The sequence below is a fragment of the Rana temporaria genome, chromosome 4, assembly GCF_905171775.1.
Source record: "Rana temporaria chromosome 4, aRanTem1.1, whole genome shotgun sequence".
In the NCBI taxonomy this organism is placed as follows: Eukaryota; Metazoa; Chordata; class Amphibia; order Anura; family Ranidae; genus Rana; species Rana temporaria.
This window is the reverse complement of record NC_053492.1, coordinates 199,378,319-199,405,568: the sequence shown is the minus strand read 5'-3', so window position 1 is coordinate 199,405,568 and position 27,250 is coordinate 199,378,319. Positions and strand designations below refer to the sequence as shown.

The following is a 27,250-nucleotide window of genomic DNA, read 5'->3' as shown; positions in this document are numbered from 1 at the left end:
AACAAGCTATGGACTTGTCTGTGTTACTGAGTGACTGTAAGATGGATGTTGAGCTGGGCAGGGTGACGGGTGAACCACAACTTTCAGCAACCCACAAGGGGCATGGCTACATGAGTATAAACTAGTGTGCAAATATAGACATAGCATTGTTTACATACATCAGTTTTCAAAAATGTATTTAAAACAAAGTACTAGACTGGGATTACAGAATAATTTACAAGTACAAAAACACTAATAATGCTGTTCTTTTTTTTTTATTATTCACATTTTTATACTTCTGGTTCAGGTGGAGCTTGTTTAGTCCAAGCCTCTCAGTACACAACTCAGAAGGAATAAGAACAATGGACATTTGTGGCTCCTGGAGTGCAGCCCGATGTTATACTGAACAGGAATTCCAGGTAAGACAACAGAGCGTATCTGAATTAAAACAAATTGTCCAGCTTTAATGTGAGCAAATCCAATATATATATATATATATATATATATATATATATATATATACACACACACATACTTTATATGCTCAGTAGCCACTTTATTAAGTACACCTTGCTAGTACCAGGTTGGAAACATTCCTCATGGATGTTGATTTATTTTGACATGAAAGCATCACACAGTTGCTGCAGATTTGTCAGTAGCACATCCATTAGGTGAATCTCCCATTCTACCACATCCCAAAGGTGCTCTATTGGATTGAGATCTGGTGACTGTAGAGACCATTGGAGTACAGTGATCGCATTGTCATGTTCAAGAAACCAGTGGTGAGATGATTTGAGCTTTGTGACATTATGTGCATTATCCTGCTGGAAAGAAGCCATCAGAAGACGGGTACACTGTAGTCATAAAGGGATGGACATGGTCAGCAACAAGTGAACCATGTCTACTCCTACTCAGGTAGGCCGTGGCATTTAAATGGTGCTCAATTGGTACTAAGGGGCCCAAAGTTTACCAAGAAAATATCCCTCTCATGGATCAGGATGGAGTTATGCTTTTATGTTGATTGCGCCAAATTCTGACATCAACAAGGCATTTTGGTCCACACAACTGTCACTGACTGGAATTTCTTTTCTATTTCGAACCATTATCTGCAAACCCTAGAGATGGTTTTGTGTGAAAATCCCAGTGGATCAGCAGTTCTTGAAATACTCAGACCAGCTCTTCTGGCACCAACAACCATGCCACGTACAAAGTCACCTAAATCCCCCTTCTTCCCCATTCTGATGCTCAGTTTGAACTTCAGTCCTCTTCAACACGTCAAGATGCCTAAAAGCATTGAGCTGCTGCCATGTGATTGGCTGATTAGCAATTTATGTTACCAAGCAATTGACCATGGGTACTTAATAAAGTGGCTGGTGAGTGTATATATAGCCACACTTTTATGCTAGCCAGAAAAAAAATCTAACTACCGTATATACTCGAGTATAAGCCGACCCACCTAATTTTACCACAGAATAATGGGAAAACGTATTCACTCGAGTATAAGCCTAGGGTGTCCATCTGCATGCCTCACTGTGCCCATGCCTCACTCTGTCCATGACTAGACTGACGTTTAACATGGGAGTCTATGGAAGGGGTGCCCGGGTTTGAAAAATCGGTGCTCCCCAGCCGTAGGTCCCCCATACAACAAACTTTGCACACTTGTAGAGGAGACATGTGTGCCAAGTTCCGGGTCCAGAGGACCTACAGCTGACTGGTATCGGGTCCCCAAATCACTGGAGAAATTACCGTTTAACATGGGAGTCTATGGAAGGGGTGCCCGGATTTGAAAAATCGGTGCTCCCTGGACAACAAACTTTGCACACTTGTAGAGGCAGAGTGGGGCTACACGTGTGCCAAGTTTGGGGTCCAGGGGACCTACGGCCGGCCAGTACCGGGCCCCCAAAAATCCGGGAGATCAGGTGCAAAAAGGTGACTCGAGTATAAGCCGAGGGGGGCATTTTCAGCACAAAAAAAAGTGCTGAAAAACTTGGCTTATACTCGAGTATATACAGTAAGCTGTTTTACCTGTTAGGTTAAGATCAACAATTTTTGTAGCCTACATTTGCAAATACGTGTAGAAGCCACACTACCATGTCAAGGCCACCTCTGATAAGCGTGGTCCCTAATTCTAAACCTAGTTCCCAACTATGGGACATACAGTCTATAACAATGCATAGAGAATAGTGTTGAGCAGAATATGCCATATTCGATTTCGCGATATATCTCGAATATATATTCGAATATTCGAGATATATTCGCTAAATTCGAATATTCGTGATATTTTATCGAAATTAATTGAATGCGATTTTTCGCTATTGCGAATGCGAAAATAATTGCGATTTTTTTAATAACTGCGGTAGGAGCGCTCTGATTGGCTTAGAATATTCGTGATATTTTATCGAAATATCGCAACATGCGAATGCGATATTTATTGCGCAATTTCGAGATATGCTGGAGGAGCGCTCTGATTGGCTCAGAATATTCGTGATATTTTATCGAAATATCGCAACATGCGAATGCGATATTTATTGCGCAATTTCGAGATATGCTGGAGGAGCGCTCTGATTGGCTCAGAATATTCGTGATATTTTATCGAAATATCGCAACATGCGAATGCGATATTTATTGCGCAATTTCGAGATATGCTGGAGGAGCGCTCTGATTGGCTCAGAATATTCCTGATATTTTATCGAAATATCGCAACATGCGAATGCGATATTTATTGCGCAATTTCGAGATATGCTGGAGGAGCGCTCTGATTGGCTCAGAATATTCCTGATATTTTATCGAAATATCGCAACATGCGAATGCGAAATTTATTGCAGATATTTCGAAAACTGCTGTAGCAGCACTCTGAAATCGAATATGTATGATATTTTAACCAAAATACATATTGCGATTGCGATTTTTCGATCGCGCATGCGCAATTGCGCGAACAACACGCGACCATTTCCTGGAGCCTTGCCAGTTTCCCAATATTACAGCAACATGGTGGGAAGCAATTTCTCAAAGTCTGAGGAAAAGTTGCTGATTTGTGTAAGTATTTTGACCACTGTTATTTCATCATCTTCAACTGCATTTAAGTCTAGTTTAAAAGTTAGTATATATGATCAGATATTAGTATTTAACCAAAAATGTGTCTCCTGCTTTTACAAAACTACAAGTCCCAGCATGCCTGGACAGCTGCAGACACCCTGGTTGGCAAATGTGTATTTAGGCACTTTTCCTTGTTATTTAGCATAATGAATTTAAAATTTTTTTGGACATAGGACGTATGCGAACGTCCTGACTTCAGTGTCCTCAAGGCCCAAGGACGTTCGAATACATATTGCCCTTTAGATGTTGCAGAACTACAACTTCCAGCATGCCTGGGAATGCTGGCACTTCTAGTATTGTAAGTTCTGCAGGCCCACATTTTTCAGGCCTTTATGCACGGGTCTCTAAACTGTGGCACCCTAGATGCAGCAAAAGTAAAATTCTTAGCATGCACTGAAAGACCGTGGCTGATGGGAGTAGTAGTTTTGCAACAGCTGGAGGTGGACTGGTCTTGAAACCCAGAGTTAGGTAACAAACCCGTAGTGTTTTGCAACCATTCTGCCTCCAGCTGGTTATTTTCTGTTGAAAAGCCTGTGGCGTGCAAAACACAACCCAAAAACTCCACCCGGTGCAAGGAAAAATTTGCACACACCTAAAGAGTGACATCACAAAAAACTGCGACGGTTGCATACGTCAGTGGTCCTCCGAAAAGGTCCCGTCTCTGACCCCCCGGGGCGTTAGGCTCCTAGGCTCCTGACAGGGAAAAGAGTTACTGTGGTCCATACAGCCGAAGCCATATGGACCCATCTCGGTCCAAGCAGCGCAATCAACACGCGAACAACACGCGACCATTTCCTGGAGCCTTGCCAGTTTCCAACTTATGATCGCAGCGCAATCACACAGCAACATGGTTGGAAGCAATTTCACTAAGTCTGAGGAAAAGTTGCTGATTTGTGTAAGTATTTTGACCACTGTTATTTCATCATCTTCAACTGCATTTAAGTCTAGTTTAAAAGTTAGTATATATGATCAGATATTAGTATTTAACCAAAAATGTGTCTCCTGCTTTTACAAAACTACAAGTCCCAGCCCAGCCCAGCATTTAAGTCTAGTTTAAAAGTTAGTATATATGATCATATATTAGTATTTCACAAAAAATGTGTCTCCTGCTTTTACAAAACTACAAGTCCCAGCATGCCTGGACAGCTGCAGACACCCTGGTTGGCAAATGTGTATTTAGGCACTTTTCCTTGTTATTTAGCATAATGAATTTAACATTTTTTTGGACATAGGACGTATGCGAACGTCCTGACTTCAGTGTCCTCAAGGCCCAAGGACGTTCGAATACATATTGCCCTTTAGATGTTGCAGAACTACAACTTCCAGCATGCCTGGGAATGCTGGCACTTCTAGTATTGTAAGTTCTGCAGGCCCCCATTTTTCAGGCCTTTATGCACGGGTCTCTAAACTGTGGCACCCTAAATGCAGCAAAAGTAAAATTCTTAGCATGCACTGACAGACCGTGGCTGATGGGAGTAGTAGTTTTGCAACAGCTGGAGGTGGACTGGTCTTGAAACCCAGAGTTAAGTAACAAACACGTAGTGTTTTGCAACCATTCTGCCTCCAGCTGTTTTTTTCCTGTTGAAAAGCCTGTGGCGTGCAAAACACAACCCAAAAACTCCACCCGGATGCAGTGAAAAATGTGCACACACCTAAAGAGTGACATCACAAAAAACTGCGACTGGTACATACGTCAGTGGTCCTCCGAAAAAGGTCCCGTCTCTGACCCCCCGGGGCGTTAGGCTCCTGACAGGGAAAAGAGTTAGCAACGCATATCTCCCCTATACGTGTATCCTGTGTTGTTAATAATATATTCATAATTATGCAAATGATAATGGCTGCTATATTTATGCAAAAAAGGTGGCGACCGAAATGGCAGGATATAAAATCTTTCATGTTACCCCTGTCATTGATTAATAAGGCGAGAATGCTTCCAATTGTTGAATAGCATACATTTACGTCATATATCCATAAGGCTGTCAACAGAAGTATTACAATATACTTTGTTCTTCATCTTGCAGAAGTTCCTGGAAACAGGATATGATGACCTGCGGCGGCAGCCAGAGAAAAGGGCTGTGGTCAGCGCCCTAATCGCTGACTTTGGCGGCCAACATGACCACAAGGCCATTGTTAAGAAGTGGTCTGACCTCAAGAGGCGCCAAATGGGTAATGTCAGACGTCTTCGGGCTAAATATCATCCAGGTAAGTTATTGTTGACAGTTATGTTTTTTTTTAAAAAAGTGTATTTTGTGCGTGAACTCGAAAGAGAGAGGAGCCGGCCTGCAGGAGTTGGGAGGCCTCCCCCAGAGGCAATCTGCCACCTTTCTCCATGCCCCGGTTGGCAATGGCGGGTGTGAGGGGGTCCTCCCAACCCAACCTCGCATAGCACACCCACCAGTGGCGGGGCTGAGACCACCAAACTCAATTCACAGGTAGCCGAGAGCGGGATCCGAACCCCTAGCTGCAGAGGTGAATCAGTTGTCAGTGCAGTGGCAATCGCGTGGAGCCACCGCAGCTCCTTTGGTGACAGTTATGTAAGGTCATATGTAATTCATGTAAGGTCAGATGTTGTTAACCAAGATGCCATGTTGTGCTAACATATATCACCACCGGCCAAGGTATTCATAGTACTGTTGAAAAAAGACATGGGGCAGCAGACAGGAACACAGAAGTTATGTGGGAACATAATTTTCCCATTGCTTTGCATGGGACTTTAAAGAAAAACCCCGACCATGGCAAGTGGGGGTGGGTAAGGTTTAAACCACCTATCCTATGTTTGTGGCTGACATATAAGTAACCTGTGTGCCAAGTTTCATATAAATATCTTTAGCCGTTTGTACGTGATGCTGGAACATACATACATACATACATACATACATACATTTATGCACACACACACGTTGAGTTTTATATATATAGATTACCACTAAATTCCTGTGTTAGGAGTGGGGTTGTTATAGTAATCCCGTGTGCTCCATCAGGCCCTTTTTTTAACATGAGATGGTCTGAACAAAACAAAGGAGACAAAAACAGCTCATTTTAACATGGTTGCATCCCAGCTCACGCTCAGTCCCCTGTAGTGCCCACAAGACCCTTTAATATAACATTGTCCCATTGGTTAACTGTCTATATAAATCAATTTGTATTCATATACAATACAGCACAGTACACAGAATTTGCATACGTCATTAGAAAACATTTTTATAATATATGAACATTGTGTTATTATAGGAGCTCCAATGCCAGTTGTCCGCGCCAAGCGCAGAAGGCACCAGGCCGATGAGGAGGAGGAGGAGGATGCGGCAGAGGAGGATGCGGCAGAGGAGGACATGGATGAGGAGGAGCAGCCAGGGCCCTCCCACTCCCCAACCCCAGCTCCTGTTGAGGAGCAAGCTGAGGAGCTTCCCCCCCCCACCACCCCAACTTCTCAAGCAGAAGAGCAGGAGGAAGAGAGCGGTCCTGTGAGCCTCATTCAGGAAGGTAAATATGTGCACAATGATTAATAACATTTCAACAACAAAATGTAGATATAAAAATGGACAACATATAAAGCGCACCTGTCAGATTGTATAACCATAATATGGTATTGATGCTAGAAGTATACAGGTAGTGCATAATTATTAGGCAAGTTGTATTTTTTGAGGATTCATTTTATTATTGAACAACAACCATGTTCTCAATGAACCCCAAAAACTCATTAATATCAAAGCTGAATTTTTTTGGAAGTAGTTTTTAGTTTGTTTTTAGTGTTAGTTATTTTCGGGGGATATCTGTGTGTGCAGGTGACTACTATTACTGTGCAGAATTATTAGGCAACTTAACCAAAAAATAAATAGATAGCCATTTCAATGATTTATTTTTAACAGTGAAACCAATATAACATCTCAACATTCACAAATACACATTTCTGACATTTAAAAACAAAACAAAAACAAATCAGTGACCAATATAGCCACCTTTCTTTGCAAGGACACTCAAAAGCCTGACATCCATGGATTCTGTCAGTGTTTTGATCTGTTCACCATCAACATTGCGTGCAGCAGCAACCACAGCCTGCCAGACACTGTTCAGAGAGGTGTACTGTTTTCCCTCCTTGTAAATCCCACATTTGATGATGGACCACAGGTTCTCAATGGGGTTCAGATCAGGTGAACAAGGAGGCCATGTCATTACTTTTTTTTATTTAATACCCTTTCTTGCCAGCCACGCTGTGGAGTACTTTGACACGTGTGATGGAGCATTGTCCTGCATGAAAATCATGTTTTTCTTGAAGGATGGTGACTTTTTCCTGTACCACTGCTTGAAGAAGGTCTCTTCCATAATCTGGCAGTAGGACTGGGAGTTGAGCTTGACTCCATCCTCAATCCGAAAAGGCCCCACAAGCTCATCTTTGATGATACCAGCCCAAACCAGTACTCCACCACCACCTTGCTGGCGTCTGAGTCGGACTGGAGCTCCCTGCCCTTTACCAATCCAGCCACGGGCTCTTCCATCTGGCCCATCAAGACTCACTCTCATTTCAGCAGTCCATAAAACCTTAGAAAAATCTTTCTTGAGATATTTATTGGCACAGTCTTGACGTTGCAGCTTGTGTGTCTTGTTCAGTGGTCATCGTCTTTCAGCCTTTCTTACCTTGGCCATGTCTCTGGGTATTGCACACCTTGTGCTTTTGGGCACCCCAGTGATGTTGCAGCTCTGAAATATGGCCAATCTTGTGGCAAGTGGCATCTTGGCAGCTGCACGCTTAACTTTTCTCAGTTCATGGGCAGTTATTTTGCACCTTTGTTTTTCCACACGCTTCTTTTGTTTGATGATCACGCTTCAGAAGCTTTGCAACTTTAAGAGTGCTGCATCCCTCTGCTAGATATCTCTCTATTTTGGACTTTTCAGAGTCTGTCAAATCCTTCTTTTGGCCAATTTTGCCAAAGAAAAGGAAATTGACTAATAATTATGCACACCTGATATAGAGTGTTGATGTCATTAGACCACACACCTTCTCATTACAGAGATGTACATTACCTAATATGCCTAATCTGTAGTAGGCTTTCGAGCCTATACAGCTTGGAGTAAGACAACATGCATAAAGAGGATGATGTGGTCCAAATACTCATTTGCCTAATAATTCTGCACTCCCGGGATGTGTTAGACACATAACAAGTGTATACACATGATAATGATTGATTAATAAGCAAAAAAAAATATTTATTTATTTGGTAACGTTATTTGAAATCCAAATGTTTTTTTATTATATCCTAAAAGCATCAAGAGATCTGAAGAGGCAAAATATACTCATTGAAAAGACGCACCAGAAGATCCTTCAGAACCAGCGTAAGATGAGCTACCTCAACCAACAAAATGCTCTGCTAGAGCAGCAGCTATCGGGTCAGATTGCGGAAATGCACCGCATTCAAAAACGGATTGAGAGCTATATTTAAATTTATTTTTGTATTAAAAAAACTTATTTTTTGGAAATGTTTCATTTCTTTTTGAGATAGAGTTGTAGGTTTTTCAACACATCTAACTTCACATCAAACAAATCAACATCAACACATTTAACTTCATAATAAGCAAAAACATTTTATACTATTATTTTATTTAACATTAACCTAGGACAAACTAAAGCACACGACACAGACACGACGAACACAAAATAAACTGTTGAAAAATGAACATAACAAAAGCAACAATATATATATATATATATACAAAGAGAGAGAGAGGGAGAGCAAGAAAGAGAGAGAATGCAGATGAGCTCTTGCAGTCAGCCCAATGGTTGCAGTATAAATGCCGCAAAACAGGGTTTAACATAAGGTTCATTGTTATAGTTACACTTGCTGTTTAGATCCGGTCTGGTAGTCCGGTCTGGTAGCTTGTAGCGGAGGCTGTTGGTGGATCCGCTGTGCCAGAAAGCTCATGAAGCTTTACTCAGCATGGAGGCAGCAGCAGGAGTATTAAAATATAATATAACTAGACAATGCATTTCCTGAGGAAAATGCGAGTGGGAATGCTGAATAGCTTAATTGGTGAGCCCCTTGCCAAAGACATTCACCATAACCACTACACTATCTTTAGGACACACAGCTTCTTTCTCTATCTGCAAAGTATAGAGTATGCTGACTTCCTGGTCGCCCCTCCCCCCTCAATAGGTTTCCCCTCCCCCCCAGGTCAGTGAGGAGGAATATTGCACTGAGGTCAGGAAAGTTATTTATGGAAAGAAATAACATTACAAACGCTTTTAATTCACAGATCTAATACATGATTTAAGCCTCCAAACAAAGCTTAATAAATCCTCAAACGTACATGCAATTGATACAACGACTACACCGTTTGAAATACACGGCCCTTGTAAACGCATCGATATGAAATTTATGTAGATAAACTTAAAAATGTGGCCATTTCTGCGATTTAGAAAAGAGCGTCTTTGTGAGTTCTGCAGCAACATTTTTTAGATAATTTCACATGAGAGTCTATGAGACATAATTTCTGGCTGTTGCTCCAATAATTAAAACTAAAATACGTATCGCAGAATTGGTCACATTGCCATAAACCAGACAAGCATAGCTACGTTTTGATCTAAAAATTGTGTATGAAAAGTAGATCTTGTGGGCGTGAGACCAATTTGTTTCCCCTTTTTGTAAAGATATTTTTAATTACAAAGATCTCCAATGTTAAGGTCACCTGACAGACTCTAAATCCCCTCCATAGGATTACATTATAACCTATTGCATTTTTGTGAAAAATTCGCAAAACGTAAATTGCGTTTTCACCAAAAAATTGTAAACGATAACGATTTGAAAAGTCATAGCCGGATAGCTAAATATTTTGTGACCGCTTTAAAGTTTTTTCAGTGTCTGTAAGTGAAAGTATGAAGTAGCTGAAACTTTTGGCATGGCATGTGAATTCAAAGGGGAAAAGGATGTTCTCATTGACTTCAATGTTTAAAAAAAGGGTATAAAAGCTTAAAATTTATAAAAGTGTAAAAAGTAGAAAAAAACTTGAAGAAGTCCCATCATTAGCTGAACGAGACGAACATTTTTACAGTTGAATGGTCTCAATAGTTGAAAGTATGCCGAAGTTACGCAGAACCAAAAAACTTAAGGAATAATAAGATTACTAAATTTACGGATATCAATACTGGAAATGTTTATTAAAGCATTCACACTAATTAAGATTAATACATTTACGGGTATCCATACTAGGAATGCTTATTAAAGCATTCCCACTAAGTATCACACAGGCATGATTTACAAGCAGTAGTGGTAATAGTAATACATAGCATAAAAACACTTGGGGAATACTTTACAGCATCAGTAGTGGTCATAGTAGTCAATAGTGTACCAAAAAATTGGGACACAGGTGTCTTGACTGAGCTGTAATAGTAGTAGTAGACATTGACAATACAGTGTCAAATCACTCGGGCAAGAGGTGCCATGATGAACAGCAGTCTTAATAAGAGTATATAGGGTGTGAAATAACTGCTGACATAGGTGTCTTGACTGGGCAGCAGAAGCAGCAGTAGTAGTATTAACAGTAGTAGTTGATACAGAGTCATATCACATGGGCAGGAGGTGCCATCATGAACAGCAGTAGGAATAGGAGTATATAGAGTGTCAAATAACTGCTGACATAGGTGTATTGACTGGGCAGCAGCAGCAGAAGCAGCAGTAGTATTAACAGTAGTAGTTGATACAGAGTCATATCACATGGGCAGGAGGTGCCATGATGAACAGCAGTAGGAATAGGAGTATATAGAGTGTCAAATAACTGCTGACATAGGTGTCTTGACTGGGCAGCAGCAGCAGAAGCAGCAGTAGTATTAACAGTAGTAGTTGATACAGAGTCATATCACATGGGCAGGAGGTGCCATCATGAACAGCAGTAGGAATAGGAGTATATAGAGTGTCAAATAACTGCTGACATAGGTGTCTTGACTGGGCAGCAGCAGCAGCAGAAGCAGCAGCAGTAGTATTAACAGTAGTAGTTGATACAGAGTCATATCACATGGGCAGGAGGTGCCATGATGAACAGCAGTAGGAATAGGAGTATATAGAGTGTCAAATAACTGCTGACATAGGTGTCTTGACTGGGCAGCAGCAGCAGAAGCAGCAGTAGTATTAACAGTAGTAGTTGATACAGAGTCATATCACATGGGCAGGAGGTGCCATCATGAACAGCAGTAGGAATAGGAGTATATAGAGTGTCAAATAACTGCTGACATAGGTGTATTGACTGGGCAGCAGCAGCAGAAGCAGCAGTAGTATTAACAGTAGTAGTTGATACAGAGTCATATCACATGGGCAGGAGGTGCCATGATGAACAGCAGTAGGAATAGGAGTATATAGAGTGTCAAATAACTGCTGACATAGGTGTCTTGACTGGGCAGCAGCAGCAGAAGCAGCAGTAGTATTAACAGTAGTAGTTGATACAGAGTCATATCACATGGGCAGGAGGTGCCATCATGAACAGCAGTAGGAATAGGAGTATATAGAGTGTCAAATAACTGCTGACATAGGTGTATTGACTGGGCAGCAGCAGCAGAAGCAGCAGTAGTATTAACAGTAGTAGTTGATACAGAGTCATATCACATGGGCAGGAGGTGCCATGATGAACAGCAGTAGGAATATGAGTATATAGAGTGTCAAATAACTGCTGACATAGGTGTCTTGACTGGGCAGCAGCAGCAGAAGCAGCAGTAGTATTAACAGTAGTAGTTGATACAGAGTCATATCACATGGGCAGGAGGTGCCATCATGAACAGCAGTAGGAATAGGAGTATATAGAGTGTCAAATAACTGCTGACATAGGTGTCTTGACTGGGCAGCAGCAGCAGCAGAAGCAGCAGTAGTATTAACAGTAGTAGTTGATACAGAGTCATATCACATGGGCAGGAGGTGCCATCATGAACAGCAGTAGGAATAGGAGTATATAGAGTGTCAAATAACTGCTGACATAGGTGTCTTGACTGGGCAGCAGCAGCAGAAGCAGCAGTAGTATTAACAGTAGTAGTTGATACAGAGTCATATCACATGGGCAGGAGGTGCCATCATGAACAGCAGTAGGAATAGGAGTATATAGAGTGTCAAATAACTGCTGACATAGGTGTCTTGACTGGGCAGCAGCAGCAGCAGAAGCAGCAGCAGTAGTATTAACAGTAGTAGTTGATACAGAGTCATATCACATGGGCAGGAGGTGCCATGATGAACAGCAGTAGGAATAGGAGTATATAGAGTGTCAAATAACTGCTGACATAGGTGTCTTGACTGGGCAGCAGCAGCAGAAGCAGCAGTAGTATTAACAGTAGTAGTTGATACAGAGTCATATCACATGGGCAGGAGGTGCCATCATGAACAGCAGTAGGAATAGGAGTATATAGAGTGTCAAATAACTGCTGACATAGGTGTATTGACTGGGCAGCAGCAGCAGAAGCAGCAGTAGTATTAACAGTAGTAGTTGATACAGAGTCATATCACATGGGCAGGAGGTGCCATGATGAACAGCAGTAGGAATAGGAGTATATAGAGTGTCAAATAACTGCTGACATAGGTGTCTTGACTGGGCAGCAGCAGCAGAAGCAGCAGTAGTATTAACAGTAGTAGTTGATACAGAGTCATATCACATGGGCAGGAGGTGCCATCATGAACAGCAGTAGGAATAGGAGTATATAGAGTGTCAAATAACTGCTGACATAGGTGTATTGACTGGGCAGCAGCAGCAGAAGCAGCAGTAGTATTAACAGTAGTAGTTGATACAGAGTCATATCACATGGGCAGGAGGTGCCATGATGAACAGCAGTAGGAATATGAGTATATAGAGTGTCAAATAACTGCTGACATAGGTGTCTTGACTGGGCAGCAGCAGCAGAAGCAGCAGTAGTATTAACAGTAGTAGTTGATACAGAGTCATATCACATGGGCAGGAGGTGCCATCATGAACAGCAGTAGGAATAGGAGTATATAGAGTGTCAAATAACTGCTGACATAGGTGTCTTGACTGGGCAGCAGCAGCAGCAGAAGCAGCAGTAGTATTAACAGTAGTAGTTGATACAGAGTCATATCACATGGGCAGGAGGTGCCATCATGAACAGCAGTAGGAATAGGAGTATATAGAGTGTCAAATAACTGCTGACATAGGTGTCTTGACTGGGCAGCAGCAGCAGAAGCAGCAGTAGTATTAACAGTAGTAGTTGATACAGAGTCATATCACATGGGCAGGAGGTGCCATCATGAACAGCAGTAGGAATAGGAGTATATAGAGTGTCAAATAACTGCTGACATAGGTGTCTTGACTGGGCAGCAGCAGCAGCAGAAGCAGCAGCAGTAGTATTAACAGTAGTAGTTGATACAGAGTCATATCACATGGGCAGGAGGTGCCATGATGAACAGCAGTAGGAATAGGAGTATATAGAGTGTCAAATAACTGCTGACATAGGTGTCTTGACTGGGCAGCAGCAGCAGAAGCAGCAGTAGTATTAACAGTAGTAGTTGATACAGAGTCATATCACATGGGCAGGAGGTGCCATCATGAACAGCAGTAGGAATAGGAGTATATAGAGTGTCAAATAACTGCTGACATAGGTGTCTTGACTGGGCAGCAGCAGCAGAAGCAGCAGTAGTATTAACAGTAGTAGTTGATACAGAGTCATATCACATGGGCAGGAGGTGCCATCATGAACAGCAGTAGGAATAGGAGTATATAGAGTGTCAAATAACTGCTGACATAGGTGTATTGACTGGGCAGCAGCAGCAGAAGCAGCAGTAGTATTAACAGTAGTAGTTGATACAGAGTCATATCACATGGGCAGGAGGTGCCATGATGAACAGCAGTAGGAATAGGAGTATATAGAGTGTCAAATAACTGCTGACATAGGTGTCTTGACTGGGCAGCAGCAGCAGCAGAAGCAGCAGTAGTAGTATTAACAGTAGTAGTTGATACAGAGTCATATCACATGGGCAGGAGTTGCCATGATGTACAGCAGTCTTAATAAGAGTATATAGGGTGTGAAATAACTGCTGACATAATTGTCTTGACTGATCCAAAGGAGTCATGGGAGAAAATCATGTGGTCAGATGAGACTATAATATAATTTTTTGATCATAATTTCACTAACCGTGTTCGGAGGAAGAATAATGATGAGTACCATGCCAAGAACGCCATCCCTAATGTGAAGCATGGGGGTGGTAGCATCATGCTTTGGTGGTGTTTTTCTGCACATGGGACAGGGTGACTGCACTGTATTAAGGAGAGGATGACCGGGGCCATGTATTGCAAGATTTTGGGCAACAACCTCCTTCCCTGAGTTAGAGCTTTGAAGATGGGTCGAGGCTGGGTCTTCCAACATGAGAATGACCCAAAGCACACAGCCAGGATAACCAAGGATTGGCTCTGTAAGGAGCATATCAAGGTTCTGGCGTGGCCTAGCCAGTCTCCAGACCTAAACCCAATAGAGAATCTTTGGAGGGAGCTCAAACTCCGTGTTTCTCAGCGATAGCCCAGAAACATGACTGATGTAGAGAAGATCTGTGTGGAGGAGTGGGCCAAAATCCCTCCTCCAGTGTGTGCAAAGCTGGTGTAAAACTACAAGAAATTTTTGACCGCTGTAATTGCAAAGAAAGCCTACTGTACCAAATATTAACATTGATTTTCTCTGATGTTGAAATAGTTATATTCAGCACTGTAAATACATCAGGTCCGGGGCTTCATCAGGGAATGCATGGCAAGGGACCCTTCAGCGCCCTGAACCGACGACGGGTGCCAGAAAGTCACCGCCGATCCAGGACTCATTCATCTTTATGAATGTGAGTCTGTCCACGGACTCTGTGGACAGACGGGTCCTCTTGTCCGTGACCACCCCACCTGCCGCGCTGAATGTCCGCTCAGATAGTACGCTGGAGGGGGGGCAAGACAATAACTCCAGCGCATACTGAGCGAGCTCGCGGCAGGTGTCCAATCTGGCAACCCAGTACTCCATGGGGTCGTCGGTGCTCATACTGTCAGAAGCACCGACGGACGCCATGTAGTCTGCCACCATGTGGGCCAGCCGCTGGTGGTGACTGCTGCTGCTGCTGCTGGTGGTGGTACTGGGTCGCTCGGTTTGGAAGAACATCCTCATCTCTTCCATTAGGTCCCCTGCTCGGCTGCAGCTGGGTGCAGCCACCTGCTGGGTGAGATGAGGGGGGACAACTGGAGGCCGGGGAGTTGCCTGCTCCAACCGTCTGACAATGGCTGCCTGCAGTTCCTCCATCCGGTGCTGCCTCCGGCTGGCTGGGATGAACTGCTCCAGTTTCCCCTTGCACCTGGGATCCAAAAGGGTGGCCATCCAGAAATCATCCCTCGTCTTGATGGTCTTAACCCGGGGGTCCCTCCTGAGGCATCTGAGCATGTGGGCAGCCATGGGGAAGAGCACAGCCCGCTGTGACTCCTCAATGCTGGCCAGGTGAATGAGGTGCGACTCTTCTTCCCTGAGGCGCTGCTGGTCAAACTCAGACATGCCCAACCCCCGGACTATCGGTGCCCCCAACACCGGCTCTCCCTCCTGACCAGGCCCTGACTCCGGGACGACACCAGCAACCACCTCCTCCTCCTCTTCATCATCATCCTCCTCCTCCTCCTCCTCCTCCTGGTCCTGGCCCTGGTCTCGGTGGAGCATTGCTGACTCCTCCTGCTCCACCAAGGCACTCTCCCCAGCCTCGAGCAGGCGATCTAGTGTCCTCTCCAGCATGAACAGTATTGGCAGCACGCTATTGAGGCCAATTTGCTCACTGCTGACCATCTTGGTCGCCTGCTCGAAGGAGGACAACACTTGGCAGACCTGGTTTATCTGCCCCCACTGCGCACAGGCGATGAAAGGGAGTTGTGGTGAAGCCCTCTGAGTGCCTAGTTCCATCAGGTACTCCCTCACCGCCCTTTGCTGCTCCCACAACCTCTTCAGCATGTGGAGGGTGGAGTTCCACCGCGTCACACTGTCCACAATCAGCCTGTGAAGGGGCAGATTGTACTTCCGCTGCAATTTGGACAGGGACGCGGTAGCGGTTGGGGAGCGCCTGAAGTGGCTGGCAATCCTACGCGCCTTTGCCACAATGTCACTCAACCCTGGATAAGTGCGCAGGAACTTCTGCACCACCAGGTTGAGGACATGTGCCAGACAGGGCACGTGCGTCAGACTGCCAGCATGGAGGGCGGCGAGTAGGTTGCTGCCGTTATCGCAGACAACCATACCTGGCTGGAGCCTTCGGGGTGTCAGCCACTTCTGGACCTGAGCTTGAAGTGCTTTCAGCACTTCTTCTGCAGTGTGTCTCCGGTCCCCTAAACTAACAAGCTGGAGCACGGCCTGACAGCGCACGTGCCCCACACTTGAGTAGCTACGGGGGCGCTTGCTGGGAGGCTCAGCAGCTGCGGAGACAGTGGCTTGAGGGAGACCAGCAGTTCTCCCCTGGACACCCCGGGGCGGCACCACAAGATCGGTTGCCGACGATCCCTCACCGACGCCTCGGAGGGAAACCCAATGGGCCGTGAAGCTGATGTAGCGTCCCTGCCCATGCCTGCTGGTCCAGCCATCCATTGTCAGATGAACCCTGTCGCTGACAGCGTGATCCAGCGACAGGGTTACATTCTGAACAATGTGCTGGTGTAGGGCAGGGACACCAGTCCTGGCAAAGAAATGGCGGCTGGGGACACGCCATTGGGGTTGGGCCTGCTCCAACATCTGCCTGAAGGGGTTGCTGTCAACTATGTTGAAGGGCAGCAGATGTTGGGCAATAACCCTTGCCAGGAGCCCATTGAGGGAACGCACACGTCGGTCTCCAGGGGGGAAGGGAGTGGTGCGGTCAAAGGCGTCTGAAATCGACGCCTGGCGCCGGACGGCAGTGCGGGACACAGACGTGGAGGGTGCTGTGGAAGTAGAGGTCTGGCTGCCGGTACCAGTACCTCTACTAGAGGGAGCGGGGGGGCATGACCTGCTGGAAACAGATGAAGATGTGGCAGGGGCTGCTGTACCCTGCTCACTTGTGGTGGTGGCGCTGCTACCACCACCACGCTTCATCTCCTCATACAACGCCCAGTGGTTTATCCTGAGGTGCTGGTTCAGGGCTGTGGTACCCACCCGAGCCAAACACTTCCCTCTCTTCACCCTCACTTTACAAATCCGGCAGATGGCCACGGTAGGGTTGTCTGCCACCAGGGTAAAGAAATTCCAGACAGGTGACTTCAGCACCGCCCTCCTGTCAGATGGGGTGACGCTTACTTGCACCTGCTGGGATTCGGTGCGCACAGGTGGAGCTGCCTGCTGCTGCTGCTGCTGCTGCTGCTCCTCCTCCTGACACCTCCTGCTGCCATCACCAGTGGAGACCCTGACGATGGTCTCCCTGGTGGTGACCTGGCGCACCGTTTCACCAGGGTGCCTACCTTCCCCGTCGTCACTGACGTAGTGAGCCGACGCGTCAGATGGCAACCATGATGGGTCACCCTCTTCGCCCCCAGAGATGTCAGACCAAGGGCTGAGATGTGTTGGTCTGAGGGAACCACGTGACATGGAGCCTCTAGCCTGGCTCCGCTGTCCCCTCACCCACGCCTGGGTCTGACTAGGTGCTGCTGTTTCCTGCACCAAAACAGCAGCACCAGTTTGAAGGGATGTCTCTGGGATACTGCCAGCAGGTATCCCATCCTCCTCATCCATCCCTTCAAAAAGGTCCTGACCATCAGGACAGAGCTGGAGGTCTGCCTGATGCATGGCCTCCCCCAAGAGATCCCTATCACTGTCGCTGTCGAACAGTAAGATGCTGGACTCTTGGGGGCTGGGGGGGGGTAGTACAGGCAACGGTGTAATGGTGGTACTACTGTGAGTCGGGACCGACGACTCAGTGGCACTGCTGTGCCCCATGTAGTCCACCACTACTTGAGCCTGAGATGGCAATATCGGGCGGCTGCCCGATGGGAAGAACTCCCGGATCAGGCGTACTCCCCTTGCACCCGATCCTCTACCACTAGTAGGGGCACGAGAGGTACCCCGTGCTGGCAGCGATCCAGCACTGGGAGTAACTCCCCTACCCCTACTGCCACGGCCACGGATGCCGCTCATAATTGCTGATATGTGTGTGGGGGGGTTAAACTTTATTGGGGGGGAAAATGTGAACAAAATGTGTTTTTGTGTTTTTTTTACAAGACAGGCACGCAGACAAAGACGTACACAGACAGCTACTAAACTATAAGAAAAGTAGTACACCAGACAAGGACTACAAAATTAAAGAAAAAAAAAAAAAGCACTAAACAAACACTAACTTTTTTTTTTTTTTTTTTTTTAAACACAAAACACAGACACTAAACACACACTAAGCTAAGCTAGATGAAATAAATGTACACTAACAGTGTGTACACTTACTACACAAAATTTAACTAAACTGAACACAAAACTTAGCTTTTATAAAAGCTCTTTAGGGAAAACTAAACAAAATTTGAACTGAGATGCCTATCAAATATCACTGAACAGTGAACCTGCAAGATCTGACAGTAACACAAGATGAACAAAACTTAGCTTTTAGAAAAGCTCTTTTATAAAGCTCAGATCAATATGTGTTCTGAAATCTCTTGCAAATATAACTGAACAGGGAGGATTGCAGGATCAAACAGTAACACAAATGAAAAAAACAGCACAAAACAGCACAAAACGTAGCTTTGAAAAAAGCTCTTGGGTCTATTGCTTTGAAAAAAGCAGTTGATATACTGGAAAAGATCCACTGGAATCACTAAATAGCAATGCTGGTGATGATCTAAATCAATCAAGAACAAAGACACAGGAAACCAGGAAACCAGGAACACAGAAACAGCCTCCACACTCTATAGCAAGCTTCTGAATCTGCAATGAAATGGTGCTGGGAGTGAGCTTATATAATGTCCATGCAGGCAGGTTCCTATTGGTTGCTAACCTGTGACGAGTGTGGAAGGAGAACTCTGATTGGCTCTGATGCAAAAGGGCGGAGCAAATAATCGCGCAATATTCCTATTGCCGAATATTCGCATTGCGAATATTCGGCAATATAAAATGATCGCTTCAGCTACTCGGCCCAATGGCTCTAATCATACCAGCAATGCTTTCAGACGTCTATAGAGATCACTAGGATGTGATCTGTTTTAAAAATGAAACTGTAAAAATCGCTCTGATGCGGAAGATCGGGGCGAGGAAAATAATCGCGCGATATTGCGTTTGCCGAATAATCGCATTGCGATCTTTCTGGAAAATTCAATGAACGCTTCAGCTACTCGGCCCAGGGTCTCTAATGATACCAGCAATGCTTTTAGACGTCGATGGAGATATCTAGGATGTGATCTGATTCAAAAAAAAAATTGTAAAAAATCGAATATTCGGAATTGCGAATATTCACCGCGAATTTCGAAATATAGCGCGATTTCTCGAATATGCTATATTCGAGTCGAATATTCGCAATGCGAATATTCGTGAGCAACACTAATAGAGAACAGCCTTAACTGGACGCAGCCCTTTCCCCCTTGAAGTGTATGTAAACCGTATAAGTTTACTTTTATTTGCTCCCTTTTGGTCTTAGCTATATCTATTTGATAAGTAGAAGAAACCTACTTGATTTTGACAGAAAACTTGTGAGCTAATAACTTTATTTGCTCTCTACCTGTTCAAAAGCAGGGAATATGAAGGTGAGGAGAGTGGAGGAGAAGTCTGTGTTAATTGTAATACATCAGAAATTAAGTAGACTTCTACCACATGGTTTGGAATCCAGAGCTGTGTTCTCATGTCAAAGAGGAATTTAGAAACATCAGCATGCTAGATTTTTGGTGCAAAAATGGGGTAGTGCAAAAAGAGGCAGGACCTGCAACCTATACCGGAGAAGTACACTTTGGGCTTTTCGCCTTGAGTAAAGGACCTTGTCTCTGCGCTGGACCTCACTATTGTTCCATTTGGAAGAAGCAATAAAGAGAAATTTGATTATTTTTTCCCTGAAAATTTTATTTATTTTTATAATAACAGAAGATAATGGATTGTAATGGAAATGTAACATTTAAGAACGTGACATTTTCCTTTGCAAGAGTTTTTCTTTAGATTTACATTCCGCTCGTGTCCGGAGGCAGAAGAGTCCTACAGGGTTAAACGTTTATAAATTAGTCCTGATAGGGTATTTATTTTGTTTTTCTTTCTACAAATTTGAAGGCAATCGCTTGCATATTAATAGAGAGTAAAGTGTATGTGGATGGTATCATTATGTTAATGATATGCTTTAATATCATAAGATGGCAGAGAATGTAAATGATGCATATTTAGTCTTCATTATTGCAGTGACAATTCTGATGGGAGTGCATGTATGTCAATATCTGTGTGCAGGTCACATCGCTGGAAGGACAACTTGTGGCGATCATTTGGAAGAGGTGGCCAGGATTTAATGAGGATTATAACATGGATCATGATTTCTTTGGTCTGGATAGTAAGTGAAAAATATTGCCCTGTAATATTGACAAAGAATTTAAATTGATCTGTCAATTTATGAGTTTAGACCATACAAAGAATGTGTTGTGCAAGTAACCTACTGTAGAACATGAAGCAGAGAGAGGAGGGTCCTGTAGAGCAGTGGTCATCAACCCTGTCCTCAGGGCCCCCTAACGGGCCAGATTTTATACACTGCGCAAAAAAATTAAAGGACCACTTTGAAAACATATCAGATCTCAACGGGCAAAAATCTCATGCTGGATATCTATACTGATATGGACTGTGTAATGTTTTAGGAATGAAAGGATGGCACATCGTTTGATAGAAATTAAAATTATTCACCTACAGAGGGCTGAATTCAAAGACACCCTGAAAATCAAAGTGAAAAAATTATGCAGTAAGCTAGTCCATTTTGCTGAAATTTTATTGCAACAACAACTCAAAATGGTCCTCAGTAGTTTGTATGGCTCCCAAGTGTTTGTATGCATGCCTGACAACATCAGGGCATGCTCCTAATAAAAAGACGGACGGTGTCCTGGGGTATCTCCTCCCAGATTGGGACCAAAGCATCACTGAGCTCCTGAACAGACTGAGGTGCAACCTTGTGGCACTGGATGTCCCAGAGGTGTTCTTTTGGATTTAGGTCAGGTGAGCGTGGGGGCCATTCAGTGGTATCAATTTCTTGATCCTCCAGGAACTGGCTGCGTGCTCTCTCCACATGAGGCCTGGCATTGTCGTGCACCAGGAGGAACCCAGGACCCACTGCACCAGCGTAGGGTCTGACAATGGGTCAAAGGATTTCATCCCGAAAACTAATGGCAGTCAGGGTGCCATTGTGTAGCCTGTAGAGGTCTGTGCGTCCCTCCATGGATATGCCTCCCAGACCATCACTGACCAACCACAAAACCGGTCATGCTGAACAATGTTACAGGCAGCATAAAGTTCTCAGTGGCTTCTTCAAACCCTTTCACGTCTGTCACATATGCTCAGGGTGAACCTGCTCTCATCTGTGAAAAGCATGGAGCACCAGTGGCGGACCTGCCAATTCTGGTATTCAATGGAAAATGCCAATCGAGCTCCACAGTGTCCGGCAGTGAGCACACTACTGGATGTCGGGCCCTCAGGCCACCCCCATGAAGTCTGTTTCTGATTGTTTGGTCAGAGACATTCACACCAGTGACCTGCTGGAGGTCATTTTGTAGGGCTCCGGCAGTGCTCATCCTGTTCCTCCTTGCACAAAGGAGCAGATACCGATCCTGCTGATGGGTTAAGGACCATCGGCTCTGTCCAGCTCTCCTAGAGTAACTGCCTGTCTCCTGGAATCTCCTCCATGCTCTTGAGACTATGCTGGGAGACACTGCAAACCTTCTGGCAATGACACGTATTGATGTGCCATCCTGGAGGAGTTGGACTGCCTGTGCAACCTTTATAGGGTCCAAGTATCGCCTCATGCTACCAGTAGTGGCACTGACCCTAGCCAAATGCAAAACTAGTGAAAAACAGTCAGAAAAGGTAAGTAGGGGAAAAAAATGTCAGACACCTCCACCTGAAAAAACATTCCTGTTTTGGAGGTCTTCTCATTGTTGCCCATCTAGTGCACCTGTTAATTTCAATTAACAGCAAAGCAGCTGAAACTGATTAACAACCCCCTCTGTATACACCCCTTCCCCTCTACTCTACTTAACTGACCAGATCAATATCCCAGGAGTTCTGATTCAAAAGTGTTTCTTTAATTTTTTTGAGCAGTGTATATTACCTTGGGAAGATTCAGACTAGAATATTGCAATTACTGAGCAGCAAATTATATTACCTGCGATGTATTTCAGTTATCTTGCAAACCTGGCCTGTTAGTGGGCCCTGAGGACAGGGATGATGACCACTGCTGTAGAGGACAAATAGAGAACCACCTATGATTGGGTTAAAGCCAGAATCTCCATATTCACTCCCAGTGGCGGCTGGTGCTCAAAATTTTTGGGGGGGCGCAAACGGAAAAAAAATTGCAGCCTCACTGTGCCCATCAAATGCAGCCACTGTGCCATCAATTGTCACCACTGTGCCATGCCATCAAACACAGCCACTGTGCCATCAATTGTCACCACTGTTCCATGCTATCAAACGCAGCCATTGTGCCATCAATTCACACCACTGTGCCATGCCATCAAATGCAGCCACTGTGCCATGAATTGTCACCACTGTTCCATGCCATCAAATGCAGTCACTATGCCATGCCATCAAACGCAGCCACTGTGCCATCAATTCGCACCACTGTGCCATGCCATTAAATGCAGCCACTGTGCCATGCCATCAAACGCAGCCACTGTGCCATCAATTGTCACCACTGTGCCAATTGTCACCAGTGTGCCCTTTAATTGTCGCCACTGTGCCCATTGATGTCACTGTGCCCTTTAGTTGTTGCCACTGTGCCCATTCATGCCGCTGTGCCAATTGTCCCCACTGTGCCCATTGCCCCCACTGTGCCTATTGTCGCCACTGTGCCCATTGATGTCACTGTGCCCTTTAATTGTCGCCACTGTGCCCATTCATGCCACTGTGCCAATTGTCCCCATTGTCCCCACTGTGCCTATTGTCGCCACTGTGCCCATTGATGTCACTGTGCCCTTCGTCGCCGCTGTGCCCTGTAAAATGCCCCTTTCCCCCCCCGCCCGGCACTTACTTTTACTGGAGTCAGCCATCCACGTCCTCGACCCTCGATGTCTTCTCCCGCCCTTGATGGCGGTTCAGCCAATCAGGTTACCGATAGCCAGAACCGGCCAACCTGATTGGCTGAGACGCCTGTCAGTCTTATCCAAGGAACGCACCCCCCCCGTGCGTTCCAAGGATAAGCTTCCGGGGACCCGAGGGCTGTACTCGGAAAGCCTATCGGAGCCGCTGCCTCTAATAGGCACTTCCGTACAGCCAACCAGCTGCCGTTATTCAGATGGTCGGCGCTCATGTCCGGCCATCTGAATAGAACAGCGGCAGCAGCGACAATAACATAGATTCGTGCAATGCATGAATCTATGTTATTAGACTCAGTGGAGGTAAAAAGCCAGAGGGGGCGGCGCTCCAGCGCCCTCTATGGACGAAACGCCACTGTTCACTCCTAACTTATAGTAATTTTACATGCCTATGTATTATAGATGTATATAAGCTCTTTTATTCCCAGTTGTAGTTTTAATGTCATGTCAGTTTGAGTCTAATTCCTCAGCTTCAGAGGTCTAAGGGAGTTTGAACCCTGACTCATCCATGGCAACACACAGGTGGATCAAGTAATAGAGCCCCATAGGGAAGCATAAAAAGACTAACTTTATAAATTGTTTTAAATATATTTGAAGTGTATAGCTAGACAATTTTTCAAGTTTTAATGGGGAAGTTTTAAAACTCCTGTACAGTTTTAACTACTATCCGAGAGGTTCAGTTATTGAGAATAACCCTCACGTTCTATCCTGCTAATGACAGTTTTACCAGACTGGTAGTGAGGAGAACTCTTAAAGCGGGAGTTCACCCATTTAAAAAAAAAAAAAAAATCTCCCCTTAGCTTCCTGCTCGTTCGGTCTAGGGGAATCGGCTATTTATATTAAAATAGGTGCAGTACTTACCCGTTTTCGAGCTGTATCTTCTTCCGTCGCTTCCGGGTATGGGTCTTCGGGAGCGGGCGTTCCTTCTTGATTGACATTCTTCCGAGAGGCTTCCGACGGTCGCATCCATCGCGTCACTCGTAGCCGAAAGAAGCCGAACGTCGGTGCGGCTCTATACTGCGCCTGCGCACCGACGTTCGGCTTCTTTCGGAAAATCGTGACGCGATGGATGCGACCGTCGGAAGCCTCTCGGAAACCTGTCAATCAAGAAGGACCGCCCATTCCCGAAGCCCATACCCGGAAGCGACGGAGAGGATGCATCTCGTAAACGGGTAAGTACTGCACATATTTTAAAATAAATTGCCGATTCCCCTAGTAATAACGAGCAGGAAGCGAAGGGGGAAAAGTGCCCTCTAAGGGTGAACCCCCGCTTTAAATAGCAAAACAGACATACATTAAAATGCTTTAATTTAGTAAAATAGGGGAAAGCTAGAGCGCCTGTCAGATTTTTATTTTTGTATGTGTTGCTGTTGCAGATTTGCCCTTTCTTCCTGCCCAGTGAAACCATTGTCAGCAGGACAGGTGGTGAGGGTAAGTATATCAAATGAAGCCCTGGATAGCAGTAAAAAAACTCTAAGGCCTCGTACACACAGACGGACTGTCCGATGAAAACAGTCCGCCGGACCGTATTCATCGGACATGTCCGCTCGGAGATCGGAACAGAAATCCGCGTGGACACGATACGCGGTGACGTGGCCGCGCTGTCGCCGCGGCGACGTGCGAGGCCCTGGAAGGTCAATGCTTCCACGCATGCGTCGAATCACTTTGACGCATGCAAGGGCTTTCGGCCGAGCGGACATGTTCGGTGAGTCTGTACAGACGACCGAACATGTCCGACGGACAGGCTTCCAGCGGACATGTTTCTTAGCATGCTAAGAAACATTTGTCCGCTGGAAACCTGTCCGATCCGCCGGAAAATTGTCCGGTCGGACGTACAGACGACCGAACATGTCCGCTGAAACTGGTCTGCGGACCAGTTTCAGCAGACATGTTCGGTCGTGTGTACGGGGCCTAAGAATTCTTCTCCTTCTCAACTATCCAAAACAAAAAAGTTTTTGGTTTGACATGGGTCCGTGGGATTATCCTTAAGGGGATATTGAACAAAGGACTGTACATACAGTATATCTGAGTCCACCAGCTTAGCTGTTTCTTAATGGACCCTGAGGCTGTCCACAAGTCAACCACTTACTTATCCTCACTCTACTGAGATCTCCAATGTGTGGCCCTTCTGGCACTGCAAAGTCCTTTCTTCGAAAACCTTTCAATAAGGCCAGCCATACATGGGTCGAATTTTGAAATAATTTTCTTTCGAAAATCTTATCTAAGAACTTTCGTTTGAATTTCCACCATTAGCAACAGACGATTTTCGTGCGGCCATCGAATTTGAGTGACCGGGCATTTTGGAAATTTTTGGAAAAACTAATTATTTTTTAATCAATGATGGGAGAATCGTGTGAGAAATATAATAGAAAAAAATGCATATGACCAGAAGAAACGACAATTCGCAGAAAGAAAAGAAAATTCCTGACCACAAAAAAATAAATTCTGTAGCAACATGAGGTGAAATAAGGACTTGGTTGGTTGAATTTTGAAATCAATGGTAGAATCATCGAATCACAAAATTTCTGATTTTTTAAAGAAAATTCATTCGGAATTTGACCCATGTATGGCCTGCATAAGGCACTGCCCTTGGGACAATGTCTGAGCTTTCCATATGAAGATTATGGCTTACATGTGATTGCAGGATCGCTAAATTACTTTTTACTTCTGTAGTAAACAAAGTAATTGTTCACTACTGTGTGCTAGGACCAGTGTGTTCTCTGTCATGGACTTCTGGGTGCCATCATGGAAGAGCCTAAGTGTCATTGGCGATAGAGGTCTCTCAGGATTTGGGTTGCCACCTTGGATACAGGGTTCAAAAATATTACGTGAAATTAGAGGAATGTATGATATTTGTCTGCTTTTTGGCTTCAAAACAACTGTTTGTGTTGTTCAGTTTCAGCTTCTCTCAGTCCAACCGACAAAGCCCTTCTTTTAGCTGCAACATTTTTACTGGTAAGCTGTGGAAAAATGTATTTATTGTTATCTCTATTAAGCAATAAAACCACATTTAGGATGCTCTGGATTCACATATATTTCTCATTTCAATTTTAGAACTACATGTTTTTTGAGATGAGCTAAAAAGAACACAGAAAATCAGCATGGCACACTCAAGAATGCGAAACATCATCAATGGCTGTTCTAATACAAGATAAAATGTCTACATGACAGTAATGTGTGTATAAATTGCATGAATGACCGAAAAATGTGGCTCAGCAATAAAAAAATAAAAATAAAAGCAAAACAAACTATTTCAGTTGCTGTAGCTGGAGATATTTCTATTTCTTGAACAGGATATTAATGAATAAACATGATTATAATGGTGTCGGCTGAATTATGATGTAAGAACAATATCCATTCTACAAATTAAAGTGAGGTTCAATTTTTTAAAAGTGTTCAAGTTAGATGTGGGAACTTGATTTAAACCCAACTTCATGTAATGCTTTTTTAATTAGCCAGTCATCTTTAAAACAAAAAATTCAGCTCTGGTTGTGATCATTTTCTATCTAGGATGTCTTCCATTGAGAAGAAATGACTGCACACCGGGATTATCAATCCAACGTAGATTTATATGAACAAACTGGTACGCTTGACTGCCAACCAAGACAAGAACAATGGAGAGGTGACACATTTCACATTGCGGTTTGAAGAAGCACTAATGCAGTGTGAAACGCGTCACCTTTCCATTGTTCTTTTCTTGGTTGGCAGTCATGAGTACCAGTTTGTTTAAATAAATCTACGTTGGATCGATATTGCTGGTGTGCAGCTGTTTCTTCTTTTCCTATTACTTTCGGTGGTGAACCGTTGCTTGCACCCAGCATATTGGGATCACCTGGAACGGCGTTACCTTCTTGGATTTTGTCATCCATTGAGGCAGCCACTTTACTTCCTCATCATGTCATAGCTAGCAGTGGTGGAGCAGTATGGGTCCCACTAAATCCTAATGGTCTTAAAGAAGACAACATACTGTTCTCACATCTGAATTCTAAGAACC

General features: G+C 44.5%; 1 protein-coding gene across 1 annotated transcript in view; it reads left to right on the top strand.

Annotated features, from left to right (window-relative positions):
- Positions 1 to 26,707, top strand: part of LOC120935357 (phospholipid scramblase family member 5-like) — a 38,513-nt gene extending 11,806 nt beyond the window's left edge. Inside the window, exons 4-7 of the mRNA XM_040347479.1 lie at positions 287 to 398; positions 20,417 to 20,516; positions 26,153 to 26,211; positions 26,311 to 26,707. Coding sequence (XP_040203413.1) covers positions 287 to 398; positions 20,417 to 20,516; positions 26,153 to 26,211; positions 26,311 to 26,337 — 298 coding nt within the window. The 3' untranslated portion in view covers positions 26,338 to 26,707. The remainder of the gene's footprint in view (positions 1 to 286; positions 399 to 20,416; positions 20,517 to 26,152; positions 26,212 to 26,310) is intronic.
- Positions 26,708 to 27,250: the final 543 nt, after the last annotated feature.